The sequence below is a fragment of the Tiliqua scincoides genome, chromosome 1 (assembly GCF_035046505.1).
Source record: "Tiliqua scincoides isolate rTilSci1 chromosome 1, rTilSci1.hap2, whole genome shotgun sequence".
Taxonomy (NCBI): Eukaryota; Metazoa; Chordata; class Lepidosauria; order Squamata; family Scincidae; genus Tiliqua; species Tiliqua scincoides.
Window position 1 is genome coordinate 159,713,446 of NC_089821.1, and position 17,560 is coordinate 159,731,005.

Sequence of the window (17,560 nt, forward strand, 5' to 3'; positions counted from 1 at the left end):
TGCACTCCCGTGCGCGCCACCTAGAAAGCGCCTGCTGTGCTGCCTTGAGCAGAGGATGCTGAGGAGGAGCTGAAGCGGGAAGCAGCAAGCGAGGCAACCCTGCCTACCGGGCTCTAAGGCTCTCCACACTTTCCAGGGAGTAAGTCCCATTAACTATAAAGGGACTGACTTCTGAGTAGACAGGCAGGCAAGCATCCTCCTGGGCATTGAGGGGATACCCTTTCCACACCTTCCAGGGAGTAAATCCCATTAACTATAAAGGGACTGACTTCTGAAAAAAAATAAGAACTACCCTGAAAATAAGACCTAGTGTGGTTTTTTGAGCCAAAAAAAATGACAGTGTCTTATTTTCAGGGAAACACAGTATACGTCTTGTAGACTAAAATCCAATCAGTCATTCTGAACTTAAATGTGAACATGTTTACTCATGGGATTCATTCATGGGATTCCAAGCCCACATGCAGGCATTTCTTTGTGTGAAGTAATCCTGTCTTTCCCACTGCCATGGTCACTAGCCTCAGTTTAGCTTCAGTACCTTGATAACCCATAGCAACACAGAGAAGTAGAAAGGAAGCCATGCAGAAGGGAAAAACATTTGCTCAGAATGGGAATCCATATTGGCCCTCTTCAGATGTTTTCTGAATACACCAAAGGGCCCTGAGAAAGTACTCCTTAGTTCTGTCCCTACTATCCCTGTCATGATAAAACCCTGCTCCAGGGCTGGTTGAAGACCTCCTGACACCTGAAGCAGCAGGTCAAATGCTGCCTTCCTTACCCAAGGATGTACCGGCCTCTGCTCTTCCCACTCTCCAAAATTCTAGCTCAGCACTCTCCTCCCTGCCACATTTCCTCTTCCTGTCTTCCTCTTTTCCAGTTCAGGGAATGGAGAAGGAGCAGCAGCAGTGGAGGCAAATTGGTGAACAGATTGGCCCACCAATCTGCTGCTTGACATGACTGCTTCCGTTGGCCTCATGAGCCCTGCACTGCCCCACACTCTCTGTGATTAGCATTTGTTTGCAACGAAAAATATTGATCATGGGAAAGGCTAAGGAAGGGATCATCATTATCACACCGGTGGGTATGGTGCTAAGTGGCACACTTGCTCCCTTCCCACACATTCCAGAACTCATGGGGGGAAATGTTTGATGAGGGCTACTGAATCAATAAAACAGATAAATGCTTTTGAAAATGGAGAGTGCACTCTAGGTGAGCAATCATGCATTTGTGAAGATTTGCATCCATCTTTTCATATGTTAAAACGTTTTAAAAATTTAAATCCGTTCTAAAAACTACTGCTGGTATGATTAATATGTCAGTCTTGTGTCTTACTTGTCACTGGCGCTATTTGACAGGTGCCTGCAAAAGTAATTCTAAAATGTACATTCATTAGTTGCAGCAACATGCACTACTATTTCAGATGAGGATAGTTTCAGCTGAAATAGTAACCCCCTCTACACAAGCAGGAATGCCTTTCGCTCATGCAGCAGGATCTTTAGATCCAAGCCATTATGTGTAGGACTGAGCTAGAGACATTAAAACCAATGGGATTAAGGGCCAGAAAACATAATTCTGGTGTTTCTGTGTACACACCTATACACTGTATGTCAGCTGTGGTATTTCCTGAGAAAATCATGTCTGCTTTTTTGTACCATATATTAAGTCCATATAATACTGTACAGGGACTCAAGAACAAATTCAGATCTTGATGACATGTACGTGCAGTGTACATACATACCACTAGTAATGCCATTTATATCGTATACAGCTGTGCACCTGCTTTTATAATGTGCAAAGCACATGGTGTGTGGGTATTACTGTTCATTCAAGATACCTAATACTGATGGTCTTGCCATGGAAGATAAATTGCTTTTCACAGAGTGCTGCTGTGGAGAATCTTTGCCATTGTAAACTGGGGGGCACACGGTTGACGGGAGATGATCAGATGCTGTGTTGGTCACAAGGAAAGAAAAAAGGAAATTGTTATTTTACAGATGTTGTATGGCTTACTGGATGGGATGTAGTGGATTCAAATGGGCCTTTAGTGTCCAGTGGTGCACCTCTACTGAACTCACTAGAGCTATTTCTGCAAAATAACCACTTAAAACCCAGATACTCTGGTCAACATTACATATCTTAGCTAGGGAGCTTTAAGGGATGGGGGCTGTGCTGCCCAGTAAAATGGCAATACACTTTGCCCTTCTGGTAATTTTAAAAAGTGACAATCACTGCCCATGCATCATCTTGTACCATGCATGTGTGAGCCTTTACATTCAAAGCGATGCTTTCTCAAGGGTGGCATTTACATGATATATGATTGAATGCCAAAATACCCCCCATGCTCATTTTCAGTCCACATTGCTCTTGTGCATGTTTGAATTGACTGGAATCAGCAAAGCAAAGGCAGAGGGCACCAATTTAACAGTGGCAGGAGTCTCATTGGGGTTCTCCCATGTCACAATGCTCTTACCTTCCAGGTTCTAGTTTTCATGTAGCTGCTTCAAGCAACCAAGGCTGAAGCAGAAACCTGAGACTCCCCCATTTACTATAAATCTTTACTGTTCTTTTACAATATTGTCTCCCAGCAAAATCATTGCATTGGTATACTGGTATACAATAGATCCATCTAAGCAGTTGATTGACATGCACAGAAAGAACACTCCGGCATGTGATATCCTAGGGAAGGACTTATTTACCCATCTGATGCATCTCAGCTTGAATGACTGGATGTGCTGCTAGAACTGGCTCATTTGTGACAGCTACTGAGGAACCTGAATTCTCTGGAGGCTGGAACAATGGGTTGGAACAAGTGCTGGATGAGGACTGGCAGCTTCTGAACTCTGGAAAAAAAAGCAAGGTGCTTTTGGTCCAAGGAGAATTGTTCAAGTCACGTTATGTCTTCGGCAAATCATTGGTACGAAGTTGCACTTTTACACATTTAGCACTGGCATACGCAGATACATTATTACTTCATTAGGAAAAGCCATTATTCGTACCAGATAAATGATCTATTACATACATTCTTCCATTTCGTTTTACTGATTGGTATTTCACTCTTTTTCCAAGATGTTCAGAGCAACTGTTTAGCTTCACAACTCAAATTAAGTTGGATTTTCCTATCTGTACCTTTGCTTCACCAGCATCTACTGTGACAAACCCTAATAGGTGCAACAGCAAAGTTGCTTGCTAAAGAAAGTGTGAATTGGTAGCCAAGTAATAAACCTAGATTTCGCACCACAAAATCCAACACTCTCACCCTGTACAGTAGTGGACAGTCGGTTTCTAAGCCCACTTGATACAGCCCTCCCCCCTATTCACAGAAAATTTGCCCAACCCCCTCCTCCTCAAAAAAGGAGATAAAATGATCGGCATGTATGGCTGCATAATTCACTTATTGTAGCATGGTGAGACTATGCTGTGGTTTGCACTTCACTACACCACCTACTGAGAGGCTGTGTTCATGTGTCCCCCTCCATCTCAGATTTATTTCTGAAGAGTCCTACATCTGTGGTATCTAAACATGCCAGAAGAATTCCAGAGCTCTAATGGGACAGTTTCATTATCTCACCTGCTCCCTTCCAGCAGATTGCAGAGCCTTTGGTAAGAATTCCCTGCGCATTCCTGATCAGATAATACTTTAAGTGTTTCTGTTTCTTGGGCTGAATGGTCAGTTTAAGATTGATGTGATTGGAAAACTCAGTGAAGTAGCAGAACCCTTTCTTGCCGCAGCCAACGCAATTGCCAGAGAAACCTGATGAAATAAACAATAGACTAAGATGAGAGGAGATAAACAGCCCAGAAATAGCACTTCAAGATATTTGGAGTGGCTGCAAAGAATGTACTCAATTTCTCTCTCTCTCTCTCTCTCTCTCTCTCTCTCTCTCTCTCTCTCTCTCTCTCTCTCTCTCTCTCACACACACACACACACACACACACACACACACAAATGTTGCTTGAGTGCCACTTTTTTCTAAATAAATGCCCACATTTAATAACTATCCTGTCTCTTTAATTTATAATTTTAGTGACATCTTGGAGAGGTTTGAAAATTCCATATCTCTCTGTTAAGACTAACAAACAGATCAATAGAATGATGGCAATGGGAAAGAATGACAAGTGAATATCACAGAGGCTACAGAATGGCCACCAGCTTGGTTACACATTTTAGTTTTTATTAGTGGTAACAGCCAGAACAATTCAAGACCTCAGCATGGGACTGGGTCCCCCAAATTGGTTTCTAGCTGCTTCAGCCTCTGACCTGTCACTCCTATGTATCCACAAGGATTAGACTTTGGGGACACCAGTAAATATTGCTTCTCACACATTTGCACAAGGATGTGTCAAAAGCTGAATCTTGCACTGGATGGTGGATTCACCCAGCCAGCTCACCACATACTGAAGTGGCTTAAGTATATAAATATTCTTTGTAATAATAAATAATTTTGCAGTGTAAATAATTAATTATTACTATAACTATTTAATGAATTTTTACCCCACCTTTTTTACTGCTGCCACCCAATGGAGCACCAAGGCGGCTGAAGAATGTAACACTGAATGGGTTCTAATGTACAGAGTGTCCACAAAAACACTCCCTGATTTCAAACAGGTATAACATGCAAATCAGGGAGCGTTTTTGTGGACACCCTGTATACTTGCCAGATTGTCGTGTGCAGAGCAAGTGTTCCTAGCTGAACAAATATATTCTTAACAAATAATACTCATGACCAGTATCTCTTGCCCCACCCTTTTTGAAACTCACAATGTTAGTGTCTTACAGCTAACTTCACTATTCCCTGATTTCTTGGTCGTAACCCAGTGACAAAAAACAGGTCTATCAGTTGCAACTACCTGTGTTCTAAGCGCTGAACCTACCTTCCATCAACTAGATGAGATTACCATGCCCATCCTTTAACGGCATTCCCATGTTAGTTAGGGACTAAACACAGTGATGCACCACAAAGCATTCTTTTAAGACAAGATGCTATGAAGCTACATCCAACTACAAATGGAGCTTCACTTGCCCTCTTATTAGAATAGCTGAAGGATTCCGAAAGCATTTTATCTTTGAGAAGCTGAGGCTGCTGCATTCTAATAAGCAAAGCAACTTACATGGAGAAAAACTAATATTCCAGGACAGAGAGCACAATCCTCTATATGTCTACTCAGAAGTAAATCCCATTGTGTTCAATGAAATGGACTGTTGGTCTGCAATGAATATAGGACATTCTAAATACTGGTTTGGGTTAAGAAATAGTTTGGGCTGCAATCCTAACCTCACTTTCCTGGAAGGAAGTCCCATTCAACACAATAGGACTTACTTCTGAGTAGAACTGCTTATGATTGTGTCCTTGGTTACTCCCAAGAAAGTGTGTATGGGATTGCAACTTTAGATTCAGCCAGAAGAACAAGGAGGTTTACCATGCACTCCCCAAATAAATACAGCCGACAACAGGTATGGAATTAAAATGGGCCACTTTATTGAATTACAACAAGACAGCAACAAGACAACAACAGGGTAAACAAATCCCATCCCAAGTGCGGGGTTCTAAGTGGGGGAAATGGCCCTAGCAGTCTACGTCCCCCAATCTCATAGGGCGTCCACCAGACTCCAGGCGTAGCTCAATTGTTATTAAGCCCGACTTTCACCGTCGCTCAAAGAGGGTAAGTCAGCCAAACTGCTATGCCTTCAGGTCACCCCTGCAAGGCCCCCAAGTTCAGACAAGGGGCTAGCCAGCCTGCCTCCTTGAACTGGCCCAGCATCATAGGAGCTGTTCTGGTTCACCCCTGTCCTTGCTGACTTAGACTGGACACCAAGAAGGTCTTCTGCCTACCCACCCCGCACTTCTACCACCAGTGACCAGGGCATTAAAGAGATATACTGCAAACCTAAACGCGCTCCATAGCCAGTCTGAGGTGGGCGAAAACAAACACCATCATAGGGTCAATCAGATGGTGATTAAAAAATTCCTACCCAGTCCTCCAGAGAGCGACCAGCTAATCCCAGACTAGCTACAGGGCGGGCGGGCAGGGGTCGCTTCCGAGGAACGGACTGAGCTGGCATGCTAGAAACAGCTCAGTCGTCCCGCCCCCTAAGGCAAGCTAGCCAATCAGCTGGCAGCAAAGCCCTGCTGCTGGCTGATGGGAGGGGAGGCATGGCAATCATTGCTAGCGTGCCACAGAGGCACGCTAGCAGCCTTTCTTTTTAGCTCTATACATGTATTACAAGTTGGGATGGGGAAAGAATTCAGATCTGAACTATGACAGGACAAAGGGAGGGACAAAGGCAAATTCTTGTGCCCCATTGCATCCAATCTGATCTCACCCATCCCCCCGCATTTGTTATTTAGGCTTAAAAAAAACAAGCACACAAAGGCCAATAATTTCAACAATGAACAGAAAATGAATGACAAAAGTAAGCAAGAGGAGTTGTGAAACTCCCCTTCCCCCCTAGCAGAACTCCTTGCACCCTGAACATTTTCACAGGTAAGAATTCAGTTCAGCTATAATATTCTATATGGATACAGCTAGGGTCAAAACACCACGTTAATCTTACCAGCAACTCAATACGTGGATGCTTATTCTATGCCACGCCTCAGTTACACGCAAACATCTGGACACAGCAAATGATAAGGAAGGCTGATCATTTTGTAAGCAAACTAAATAAAACAGTTTTCCATATACATTGTAGATAAGGCAAAGGTCAGGGAGCAGAGCCAACCAGAAGGTGTTCCCATTTATCTCTGTCATAAGGCTGAGTCCACGGGATGGCAAGAGATCAATATTCGTAGTCTAACGGATAAAGACCTTTCACCTCTAGGTCATCCGTTCAAAACCAGCCCACATCAATAGTGACCGAAGGTTGTTACAATCTGATGAGTATTCAGTGGTCTATGTTAATTACATTTGGTTGACTCCATTGGACCACTTCTGAGAGATTAGTACTCACGCACACACGGCTCTATGACACTTGGAGAAGGGAGGCCAAAGAGGGAAAAATGAAAAACCTGACTGAGCTCTTTTTTTAAAGATATGGCCCATGTCAGGCCTATTTCATTTCCATGCACAGGTTTTGCAAATATTTAAAAATAGCTATACCCATAAGACATGCATGGACTTTATTTCATACAAAGGTGTGTGTGATTCAGCCATGTTCTGGATAGTTAATCTTACATGTGTAATTGAGTACAGAATGTACAGAGAGTAAGGTTGTCTACTTCGTTGCCTTTAATGGAAATCTGATCTGAAGACATTACCAGAGGATAATGTTTATCTCCATGATCTGAAAAGGTGAACCTGCTTATTTCTGTATGTCTGGTGACAGACTCAACTGCACCACGCAGACCGCTTGTCTTTACCCCTGCTTCTGGTCTAGTACCTCCAGGCTTGGCTCCAAGTGATGTCAGAAGCAACAGGAACTGCACAGGGCAAATGGCACAGCTCCAATGACTACAGCAAGCATCTCCATTGGCACAGAGAAGGAGATGCTTGGAGGTACTCCCAAGACTGGGAGGAGAAGGGAAGGACTGGGAGGGCAAGTGTGGAGAGCAACAGGGTTTATAAGCCCTGCCACTGGCTCATGATGAGGCCAATGGCCATGAGCCGGAGTGAAGGACTGTGATAGTCAGGCTCCTCCCTACAGAGAAGCCCCTCCCCACACTTCTCTGACGAGGCAGGGAGACTGCTGCCTATGCTTCACACCCCAGACGGGCACTTGGAGTCATCTTCCCTTCAATGTCCTGGCAAGCCATGCCTCTTTGCACATGCCTCCTCTCACTGAGAAGAACCTGCAGTTAAAGGCACAGAAGCAGGTCAGACCATCTCTGGCACCCCTACATATCAGAGGTGGTGCTCACATGGGGCAACTGCAGAAATCATCAAGTGATGCAAGAAAGAGTAAGCTCAAAGGTCCAAGCTCTTTTGTATGGTGCGCAGAGACATCCCTGCCCTGATTGCAAATGCTTGGATTAGTTTCAGTTGTTGATTCCTGAGGGAGTTGATGAAGAGCTTGGAGAAATACAGCCAGCCTTCTGCATGGTTCTCAGCATGCTCTGTTCCTGTTCATTCAAAACAAGAGTGACACAGAGGAGGGTGGGTGCTTACTGAGCTCCAGGCAACAGGGGACCAAATGGGTACATCTGCGGGCCAGACAAAAGGGGATGAGCACAGAGATAATGGGAATGGGGAAAAGATGATAAGAAAAACTAGTTGTGCTATTTGAGAAAAAGATGATGAGAAAAAGATGAAGAATGGGAAAAAGATGATAAGAGACACAAGTTGTGCTGTTTGCACCCACAGGGCCGTCTCAAGGGAGGATGAGTAGAAATTAAAATAAGCAGATCTTCCAGGGAAGAAAGGTAAGGAAACTAAGGGAAATTATTCCATGTAGCCTCTGAGGGACAGCCTTTTCAATGTTGCTCCTGTGGCTTATGGTATGGGCTCCTTGGAAATAAGGGAGATGCCTACATCAACCTCATTCAGACTCCAGCCAATTTCACGTACAAATTTTCCGGATTAAAACTGTTCTTTTCATGACGGCTTTTAATGGTTATAGTAGTTGATTTTCAGCTGCCCTGATGGTAAATTTGTACAGTATATTGGCTGCTTTATTGTTCCATTGTTCCTGTCTCCCCCCCCTTGTTTTATGATTGTATTAATCATAAAACTGTTTAAATCATAAAACTGTTTGAAAACAGTGTATGATTTTTTTAAGGATTTTTTTACTTAGTGCAGCAACTGTTACCCTGCAGATGCCTGGTCTTGTCTGATCTCAGAAGCAAAGCAGGGTCAGGCCTGGTTAGTACTTGGATGGGAGACCGCCTGGGAATGCCAGGTGCTGTAGGCTTATACCATAGTCTTTCGATACTGAAGGTTGCCAACCACCACTTTTTACTTAGTGTTCCCTGACTGACAGTTTGGTGTACAAATTACCTTTCCTATCTTATTACACATAAATATTTGCATTCAGTGGTGGTGCACACACATGAAACTAGAGTTTTTGCACTAGAATTTTAGACAGAAAAGAAAGTTAAATCTCTAAATGAACACTGAGATGGCAAGCTGGAAGTGCAAAGCAACCTTTTAAACAAAATCAATAAACAAAACCTATTCATGCCCCACAGGCTCATCATTGGCTTGTCATGAATCTGAGGCAGAAGTCAAAGGGCTACCCAGGAAATTACTAAACTGGCTCTCAGACATGTTTCCTTCTGAGCCTACCGATGGCCCCCTTCTGGGCATATCCACAGACGGTCACCAGCGCCAGCTTAGAAAGCTCACAAAACTATTTAAGAAACTTTTGGATAGGGTATGTGTTCCTCTTGTGAACAGAATCCTTAATGGTTTCAATCAATACAAGAAAATATGTGGCATGTATGATCCCTTTAGAAAAGTGTGCATGTGTGTAAATATTTTTCAAAAACCATACCTGGGTACATACTTAAAATGTGATTCCAGGTCACAAATGTGACTGGACACTACAGATGTACAGACAATTTATCTGAAGGTAGGACTTGATCACCCACCAACTTCCCCATCCAAAAGTGTGTTCAGTGTTTTCCCAATCATTTCTAAACTGGCTCTGCACTATCTGCAGATGTGCCTTTAAGAAATATATAGGCTCAGAATTCAACAGGAGATTTCACTGCAAGTGCTCAGCTCTGTAATGCCCAAAGTGGTGATGAGTGCCTCTTAGCATATCCTTATGAAAATTCAGAATATATTTTCCTTATCAGTGACTAATCACAGCCCATGCACAGGTTTGATACATAGCCACCCTCTTTTTAAAACTTTACTATCTTAAAACACAAAGTGTTTCAACCGACATACACTCATGAGATAACAATGGAGTACTTTGTACTGAGGGACAGTTTTGGACTACAGTTTCACACATGTATCATCACCTGACAGACAGTCCATGGGCGATCTTTATCTTTGTTGTATTTGTGTTCCTCAACTGCAGTTGCTTGCAGGGACAAGAGGAATTACTCTCCCTCAGCCACCCTATAAAAGTGCTGCTTCAAGTATTTACAAAAGTGGCTGTTATTCCTATGGCTTTACAGCCAGAAGTAGACTGAAAGTTGCTCAATACTCTCCCCCCTGCCATGTCCTTGCCTGCCCCCACACACTACCACCAGCAGCAGCAGTAGCAATTTGACCCAAAGGGACAATTTCCACAATAGCTAGGTTTGGCCCTTAAAGCATCACCTGTTTCAGTAACTAAGGTTACAATCCTAACCACACTTTCCTGAGAGTAAGCCCTATTGAACAAAAGAGAACTTAATTCTGAGTAGACCTGGTTAGGATTGTGCCCTAACAGCATAGTCCCACAAACAGGTAACCAGGAATTCTACCAGCACATTGGGAACTCTGTGTCAGTCCCTAGTATTCAAGCATGATTACAATGTTTTCAAATATGCATTAAAAGTAGATTGAAGAAAATAAAGCAAAGGTATTAACTGGCTTTCTCCATAACACCACAGCTAGTTTTGAATGACTTGATCCTCTTTGAAAATGTGCTGGCTTATGATGTTACATTACATGAAGTATTGAAACTGTATATCTGTAATCCATAACACAGTTTTGCCGTTTAATATATTTATAACATTGCTTACGTAGTTAAAAAGTAATAAGAATATGTTTAAAATTCTTATGTGAGTACATGGGTTAACATAAAGAAGAAGTACAACCTGAGTTTATGCCTATTTATTTAGTAGCAAGCACCAAAATACGATTTCCCCCCAAGCAAATGTGCTCAGAATTGTAGCCTTAGTTAATATTACCAAATGTTCCTTTCTAACCTTTTCTCTTCTAGTTTAGCATGCAATTAACACATATACTACTTCCTCTGTGTTAACAACCTTAGGAACCTTAAACTGTTAATAGTGCTAGCAGTGAATGGACTGAGTAGTACAACATTACTGCCTGTATCTTTAAAATGACAACACACAGCTGATTTACAGCTCTTTAAATTCCTTTACAATCACAGGCCAATTGTATTGTGACCCATCAAAGTCAGCAAGATCTTGCAGCAGAGCAAGTATTGTTAGATGAAGCTATATACTCTGTAACTTCACACAAAGTTGGCTGTAAACCCAAATTTATTGGGACTGGGTTTGCATTGTATTCTTTGGATTTTTTTTTTATTGGCAGATGTCAGTCAATCCTTGTTCTCTAGCAATATTGCTAACAGTAATCCTAAGTGCAACAACATTTAGATGGCAATCCTATGGACATTTACCTGGGAGAAAATCCCACTGAACTTAATAGATCTTACTTCGAAGTAGATACCCAGGCTCACACTACACCTCTCTGATATATAAGAATGTGGTGTTACAGAAAACTGTTTCTGCATTTGACAGAGTACATATGAAGTGCATGGAGCCATGTTAGTTTCTTCGAAGTTAAATACAAGTCCCAACAGTTAAGTTTGAAAGATCTTATTCCATCACCTTGTTCACAGCTATTCAAGACTCTTTCAGTGTATTCACTGTAGACTTGTGCCACTAAAAAGCCTAATTCTAATGCAGAGGCCAGCCACCCATTTTTCTATCCACCCAACATAACTGTATCCCACCTTTTTTCCAGAGAACTTTGGGTGATGTACAGAAGGTTTATCCCATGTTATTCTCACAACTATCATGTAACGGAACTGAAAGAGAGAGACTGAGACTCAAGGTCACTCTTCAAAACCTGTATCCTGAGTCCAAGTCCAAGTGTGTTTAGCCCATACTAACTTTAAACAGATTGACTTACCTTCAAATGGGCATGCACAGAATTGCAGTCTCACAGGTTTTATTCATGACAAGAAAAATATTTTCTTTTGATCCATAGCAAACATTTTCTTTGTTATGGGAAAAAAAGTTCTCCAACACTACACACTTATTTGAATGTAAGCTCACTGAACTCAGTGGGGCTCATTTTCAAGTAAATATGTATAATTTAGTGCTGCAATAAAGCACTAAACCCTTTACTTGGAAGTAAGTTTCATTGAAACAAACGGAACCTACCTCCTAGCAAATGTATGGGTTTTAAGAAATAAAGTCCTTCTGGGGTTATCAGCCAACGTACAGACACATAACATAAAGAAAGTTTAGACGGCATGATTTCAAGACAAGAAGGACCCCTTAGTTTTTATGAATTTCATAACTAGCTATACCAGTAGATTGCTAGTACTGACTGCACTGTGGAAAAAGAAATTGTCATCTATCAGCATAAAATGAGATAAGAGCAGCTGGTGGTGGAAATGGGCAGAAATAATCCAGTAATTCAAGGTGTAGTTCAGGCAACTGTAATGCAAACTGACCTGACAATGACTTTAACCTTGGACTAGAGTCAAGGCATTCACACAGGATAAGCTGTAATGTAGCATTTGCAACACACTCTGTACTTTTTCCAGTAGAAGTTCTGCCAATTGCAGAAGGTTAGGTTGTTCAGAAACACGCGCAAGTCTACAAGTGATCAAAATGAGATCTGCTATTGTGGCTCTTTCCCCTTACAGCAAAACACAGCCCTGCATATCTTCTGCTTGATAGGATCACCACCACTTACCTAACAGGGCATTGCGTCCATGGTCATCCGGCAAGAATCGCTTGTCTACGGCACACACTAAAAGGTGATCAGGCAAATTTGGGGATTTAGCTCCAACAAGTAAAAATCCAGAAGGCACTTCAATTTGTTCGTTAGAAATGGATACTAGTCTCAGATCTTTCCCAGCCTGACAGAAACCTGAAGGAAGGAAACACACAACAGTTAATCGAGAAGAGTAAAATGGTTGTTCTTACAAAGCGCATTTAGCACTACACATTTTTGTTTTTTAATGGAACGACACACATTTCAAGGCCACTGGCAGCATCCAGAGAGATCGCGCTGCATGCACAAGCAGGCTTCCACCTCGCCAACTGTATACAGATGGGGATGCACAACTCCATCTAAGGTCATTAGTTGTTGAACATCACTAGTTACATGTGTCTGGAGCTGGTGTGGGGCCTTTGTATGGAAAGTTAACTGTTGAAGACAAAAGGACAGACATTTAGGGCCAAGTGTCATGTGATGCTAAATGTGTCAGCATGGAATTGAGGTTTAAGCCTACTGACCTGCAACAGCCACATAGAACTACAATCTGGATCAGGACCACCTACACAGAGGTAGGGGGTGTTTAGCTCTTTACCTCCACATGCTGTCTTCCGACTGAACATCACCTCTCCAAAGAAGATATTAGGTGCAGTGCCATTTTTAAGGTTAAATAGCAGTTTCCTAGAGATGCCTTTCAGTGGACAGACACCACATAGAGGCAAAGAGCTGAACACTGTCTATCTCCCTATGGTGGTCCTGCTCCAAACTGCCAACCTGTACTACAGCTATACCAAAGAAAAATTGTCTGCAGTTGCACTGTTGCAATTAGCTTGACCCTTAGGATCTTCTCCTGTGAATGATACTGCACAGACTGAAGTTCATCTGTGAGGTAATTCAGGAGCAGTATCACTGAGAAGTGATATTTGCCCTCAATGTTCACTTGATAAAGTGGATACCATTAAAGCATTCCTCGCATGGCAAAGTCATTATCATGTGCTGAACACAACTCAGAAACACACTCTGATCTTGGCCCAGGCCCTTTTCCACTGTCAGAGTTACCTCACAGAGTTGAGATAGGCAGAGTTTATGCTATTCTGGGTTCCACAGGTTGGGAATACTAATTTTCCCAGTTGAGGTAACTTGCTTACCATGTGTGAGTGCTTTTGTAACACTATGTCCCCTATTAATACTGCAGAAAAGGTCATTTTGTAGTGACCTTTCCACCTAGCAATAAAGGGTATTTTGGGTTCAGCAATTTTTGTTGCATTCATTTTACTTCAAGTTGATCTCTTGAATGTCCTCCTTTTCTCAGTACTAACCTTCATGACTTGTGCACTGCAAATCTATGAAGGCAAAGAATTGAACACTGTACCTCTGTGCAGTGGTAGACACCACTATTCCTCAAGATCGTAAGCTCAAAGGCCACAAATAACTAAGGACCCACTATTATTTATTTATTTATTTATTTATTTATACAGTAAAAGTTCACAAAGCGGCTTACACAAAAAAATCAAGTAACTCGGTGGCTCCCTGTCATAAAAGGGCACCCACGTTATCCATGTTAATCTAGTGCAGTGCTTAATTGTGTTGGTGTGGTTATATATATATATATATATATATATATATATATATATGCATGAGATTACAAGGGAGACTGACACTGCAAACCTATGTATGTTGGCTCCAAAGTAAGTCTCCGTTATTGTGCTTATGGCTGACTCCCAAGAACTGCAATATGAGATATGCAACTTCAAAAACAGCCACTACAAAATAAAACAGCAGAAGGAATGAAGACAAACAGCTAGATGATATTTGCACATGGAATTTGTAAATCACTTTAAAACGAGGAAAGTTCCAATAATGAAGAAGGGGGTGAAAAAATTGGCATGAGCCAAACCATTTAAACAGAGAGAAAAAAGACACTGATAACTCCAGTGGAGGGGTAGCTATAAGACCAATCGGCCAAAAATAACTTTTGTTAATCTTTTTTCAAAAAATTTCTGCACCATCTTTCTCGGGTGAATCACCCAATACGGTTCTTAGAGCATTAAGGAGGAAGAGGTGACTGAATAGATAGGAACATGTTCTGCTTTTTTTTTAAAAAAAAAAAAAGGGGGGGGCAAGGGAAAACAAGCTCCTGTAAAAGCACACTGGAGGAACAATGACAAGGCAGAGCAACAGCAAGAGACATTTGTCCAAACATAAGCCAGAAACATCACAAGAATGTTAGTACCTCCTTAACGAGGTCCGAAATTTCACATGGAGAAACAGGAAAGGGAGCAGTGATCAGAGACAATAAGTGGTGAGACACCAGAATATGGTAGGAGTCTCTCTTCAATGACTGGTCACTGCACACAAATGAGCAAGCAGAGATGTGCACTGAGCCACATTTCTTTTAAAAAATATATTTTTTACTACTCAGAGATGCTAAAAATTCTAAAGAAATAGCAAAGCACAACTTCAGAATGGGACCTTAGTAGGATAACTAGTTTCATGATGGCAGCCATTGAAAGTTCTAGAAATAGCTTTTCTAACGGCCCAATACTATGTCCTGTCAGGCAATAGTATGCAGTGCTGCTGACAGGGCATGCCCTGTACTATTGGGGGGGGCACTAGGCACCCCAGGAGAGGCAAGTGAAAAAGCCTTCCTGTAGGCTGCCTGGCGTCCAGTGTCTGAGAGCTACACCAGCTAGTTTTCCGGTGTAAGTTCAAGGAACATCAGAGGCCATGTTGGGCTGCAAAAAGGGGAATAGGATCATGGCATGCACTGCTGCTGCTGAGATCCTCCCCTCCATCCCTCGTTTTGGCCCAGGCCCTGCCCCATGTAAGCAGGTCTCCGTTACTGTGCTCAGTATGACTGATTCCAAAGAAAGTTTGTAAAGGATTGCAGCACGAGATGTGCATGTTCAAAAACAGCCTCTGCAAAATAAAATAGCAGAAAGAGCAAAATAGCATTCCCTGAACCACCTCCACTGCCACCTTACCTGCTCTGGCGGGATATCTGGGAGCCACTGATACATGTGCAGGGCCTCCAGCCATTTGCACCAGGAACTCCAAAGCACAGAACAGCAAAATGCCTTTTGCACCCTGGAACAGAGCTTAGACTGACAGATTCCAAGATCCATCAGCATAAGCCCAGTATTGGATTGGGTTAACTGTTATTTTCCAGTAAAAACTGAAGACACTGAATTGATCAGTATAAAAGGAAAAGAAAGAACATCACTTCCACTTCATATCAAACAATTTTGACATGCAGTTGCTCATTTAACACTAATAACTTACTATTTGAAATAACCTGTTATATTTATATCATTCATAAATAAACTGAAACAAGTCATTTTGATGGACATTTACACTAAGGTACTTACAACTGCACCACAGTATTTCCCCCCCCCCCCCCGGACTAGAATCTTTTAGATTAGAATTTTCCTAGGAATGTCAGTTCAAATTAATTAAAAAGAAAGTTGTAAGACCAATTAATGAAGATGACACTTTGCTTGCTCCATAAAGACTGAGAAACAACACAAATGAAAAATGATCCAAAATGTCTTTTTGGAATGTTGTGATTTTAAAGCTAATCCAGTATACACAACCATGTTGACCACTAACATGATACAGCAATACCTCCCATAAAGCAGGTCCTTTTAATGCTGACTCTTTACAGTGCTCTTTGTCCCACCCTGATTGACCACCATTCCAGCCAATGGGAGCAGTGCCCATTTTCTGCCTATTACATCAACTATGTATCCTGTAGTGCTGTTTTGTGCTGTGCACTCGACTTTCAGGTTACATATCACCCACTCTGTTGTAGATATTGCTGACTTTGAAACACCAATGCCTGGGCTACACCACTTCAGTCTGCAAGGGAGGGTCACATGATTGAGTGTATCTTCATATAAACTATTCACCTAGAAAACTATAATGTGATTAGACTAGAACCATCCTACCTGATATCTAGGTTTCTGAGTGGAAGGATTTTTTTTAAATACACAGAGGAGCATTCCGTCACATCAGTCCACACTTTGAGGCAAAGTAGCACAGCCTAGTTGCAATTTACTATCTCAATGTCAACTAGGCCTGAATCCCACTAAAACAGTAGAATGGGATTTGGTTCCAATTAACTTAGGGCCAAATCCTATCCACGTTTCCAGCACTGCATACACTGCATCCTGTGGTAGGGTGGCAATCTTGGAGGCCTCCTCCAGGTAAGAGAAGATTTGTTCCCTTTTCTCAGGGTTGCATTGCGGCTGCACCAGCACTGGAAAGTTGGGTAGGATTGGGTCCTTAATTGCAGTGGAATTTAGTGATGTGCATGGTGAAGCAACTGCCTCTGGTGATGGGTTACTGGGGCAGCAAAATCCAGCCCTGCCGCACCATTCCTATCCTTGTGATCTTACCCAGCCTGACTCTCCAAGGGTTGGGGCAGAACTGACTGACAGCCTGAACATTGCCAGCCTACCTCCATGCTCAGTTGCCGACCTCACCCGCGCATGCACCTTAATAGCATACTACGCATATGAATCACACTGACACAACAGTGTACTGAGGGTGAGGGAATATGTCTGCTGCTCCAGCTCCATGTCTCTCTCCATCTCTCCCTCCCCCACTCCTGACTCTTCTCGTGGCTTCTACAATCTTCTCGATCTCCTCATAGCTCCCTCTCTCTTCCCCAGCCTCCTCCTCCCATGTCCACCAACTCTTCTGTTAGCAACCTCAGTGTCTCTCTTTCTGCCCCTGACTTGCTCACAGCTCATTCAAGCTATGCATGCTATGCATGCTATGTTCTAAATTCACTGGACTTACTCAAAGGCAAGTGCCTAAGATTGCAGCTTTTGTCTCTTCTCCTTTCCCTCTGCCTCCAAACTGTTCCCAGGGGCAGTAGCCATTAGGCTTCAACTCGGGCTTCAAGCTCAGCTGAGCAGCAACAGACCTAGAGCCAGAGGAACAGGGGAGCCTGACCTCCTCCTCCTCATGCTGTGAGTGTGGGTATCCT

At 42.6% G+C, this 17,560-nt stretch overlaps 1 protein-coding gene across 1 annotated transcript in view; it reads right to left on the reverse strand.

The window, feature by feature from the left end:
* Nucleotides 1-17,560, reverse strand: part of GREB1 (growth regulating estrogen receptor binding 1) — a 78,568-nt gene that overhangs the window by 43,300 nt on the left and 17,708 nt on the right. Inside the window, exons 4-7 of the mRNA XM_066639924.1 lie at nucleotides 12,544-12,720; nucleotides 3,566-3,748; nucleotides 2,694-2,837; nucleotides 1,832-1,945 (exon numbers count right to left, since the gene is read on the reverse strand). Of these exons, the coding sequence (XP_066496021.1) occupies nucleotides 1,832-1,945; nucleotides 2,694-2,837; nucleotides 3,566-3,748; nucleotides 12,544-12,720 (618 nt within the window). The remainder of the gene's footprint in view (nucleotides 1-1,831; nucleotides 1,946-2,693; nucleotides 2,838-3,565; nucleotides 3,749-12,543; nucleotides 12,721-17,560) is intronic.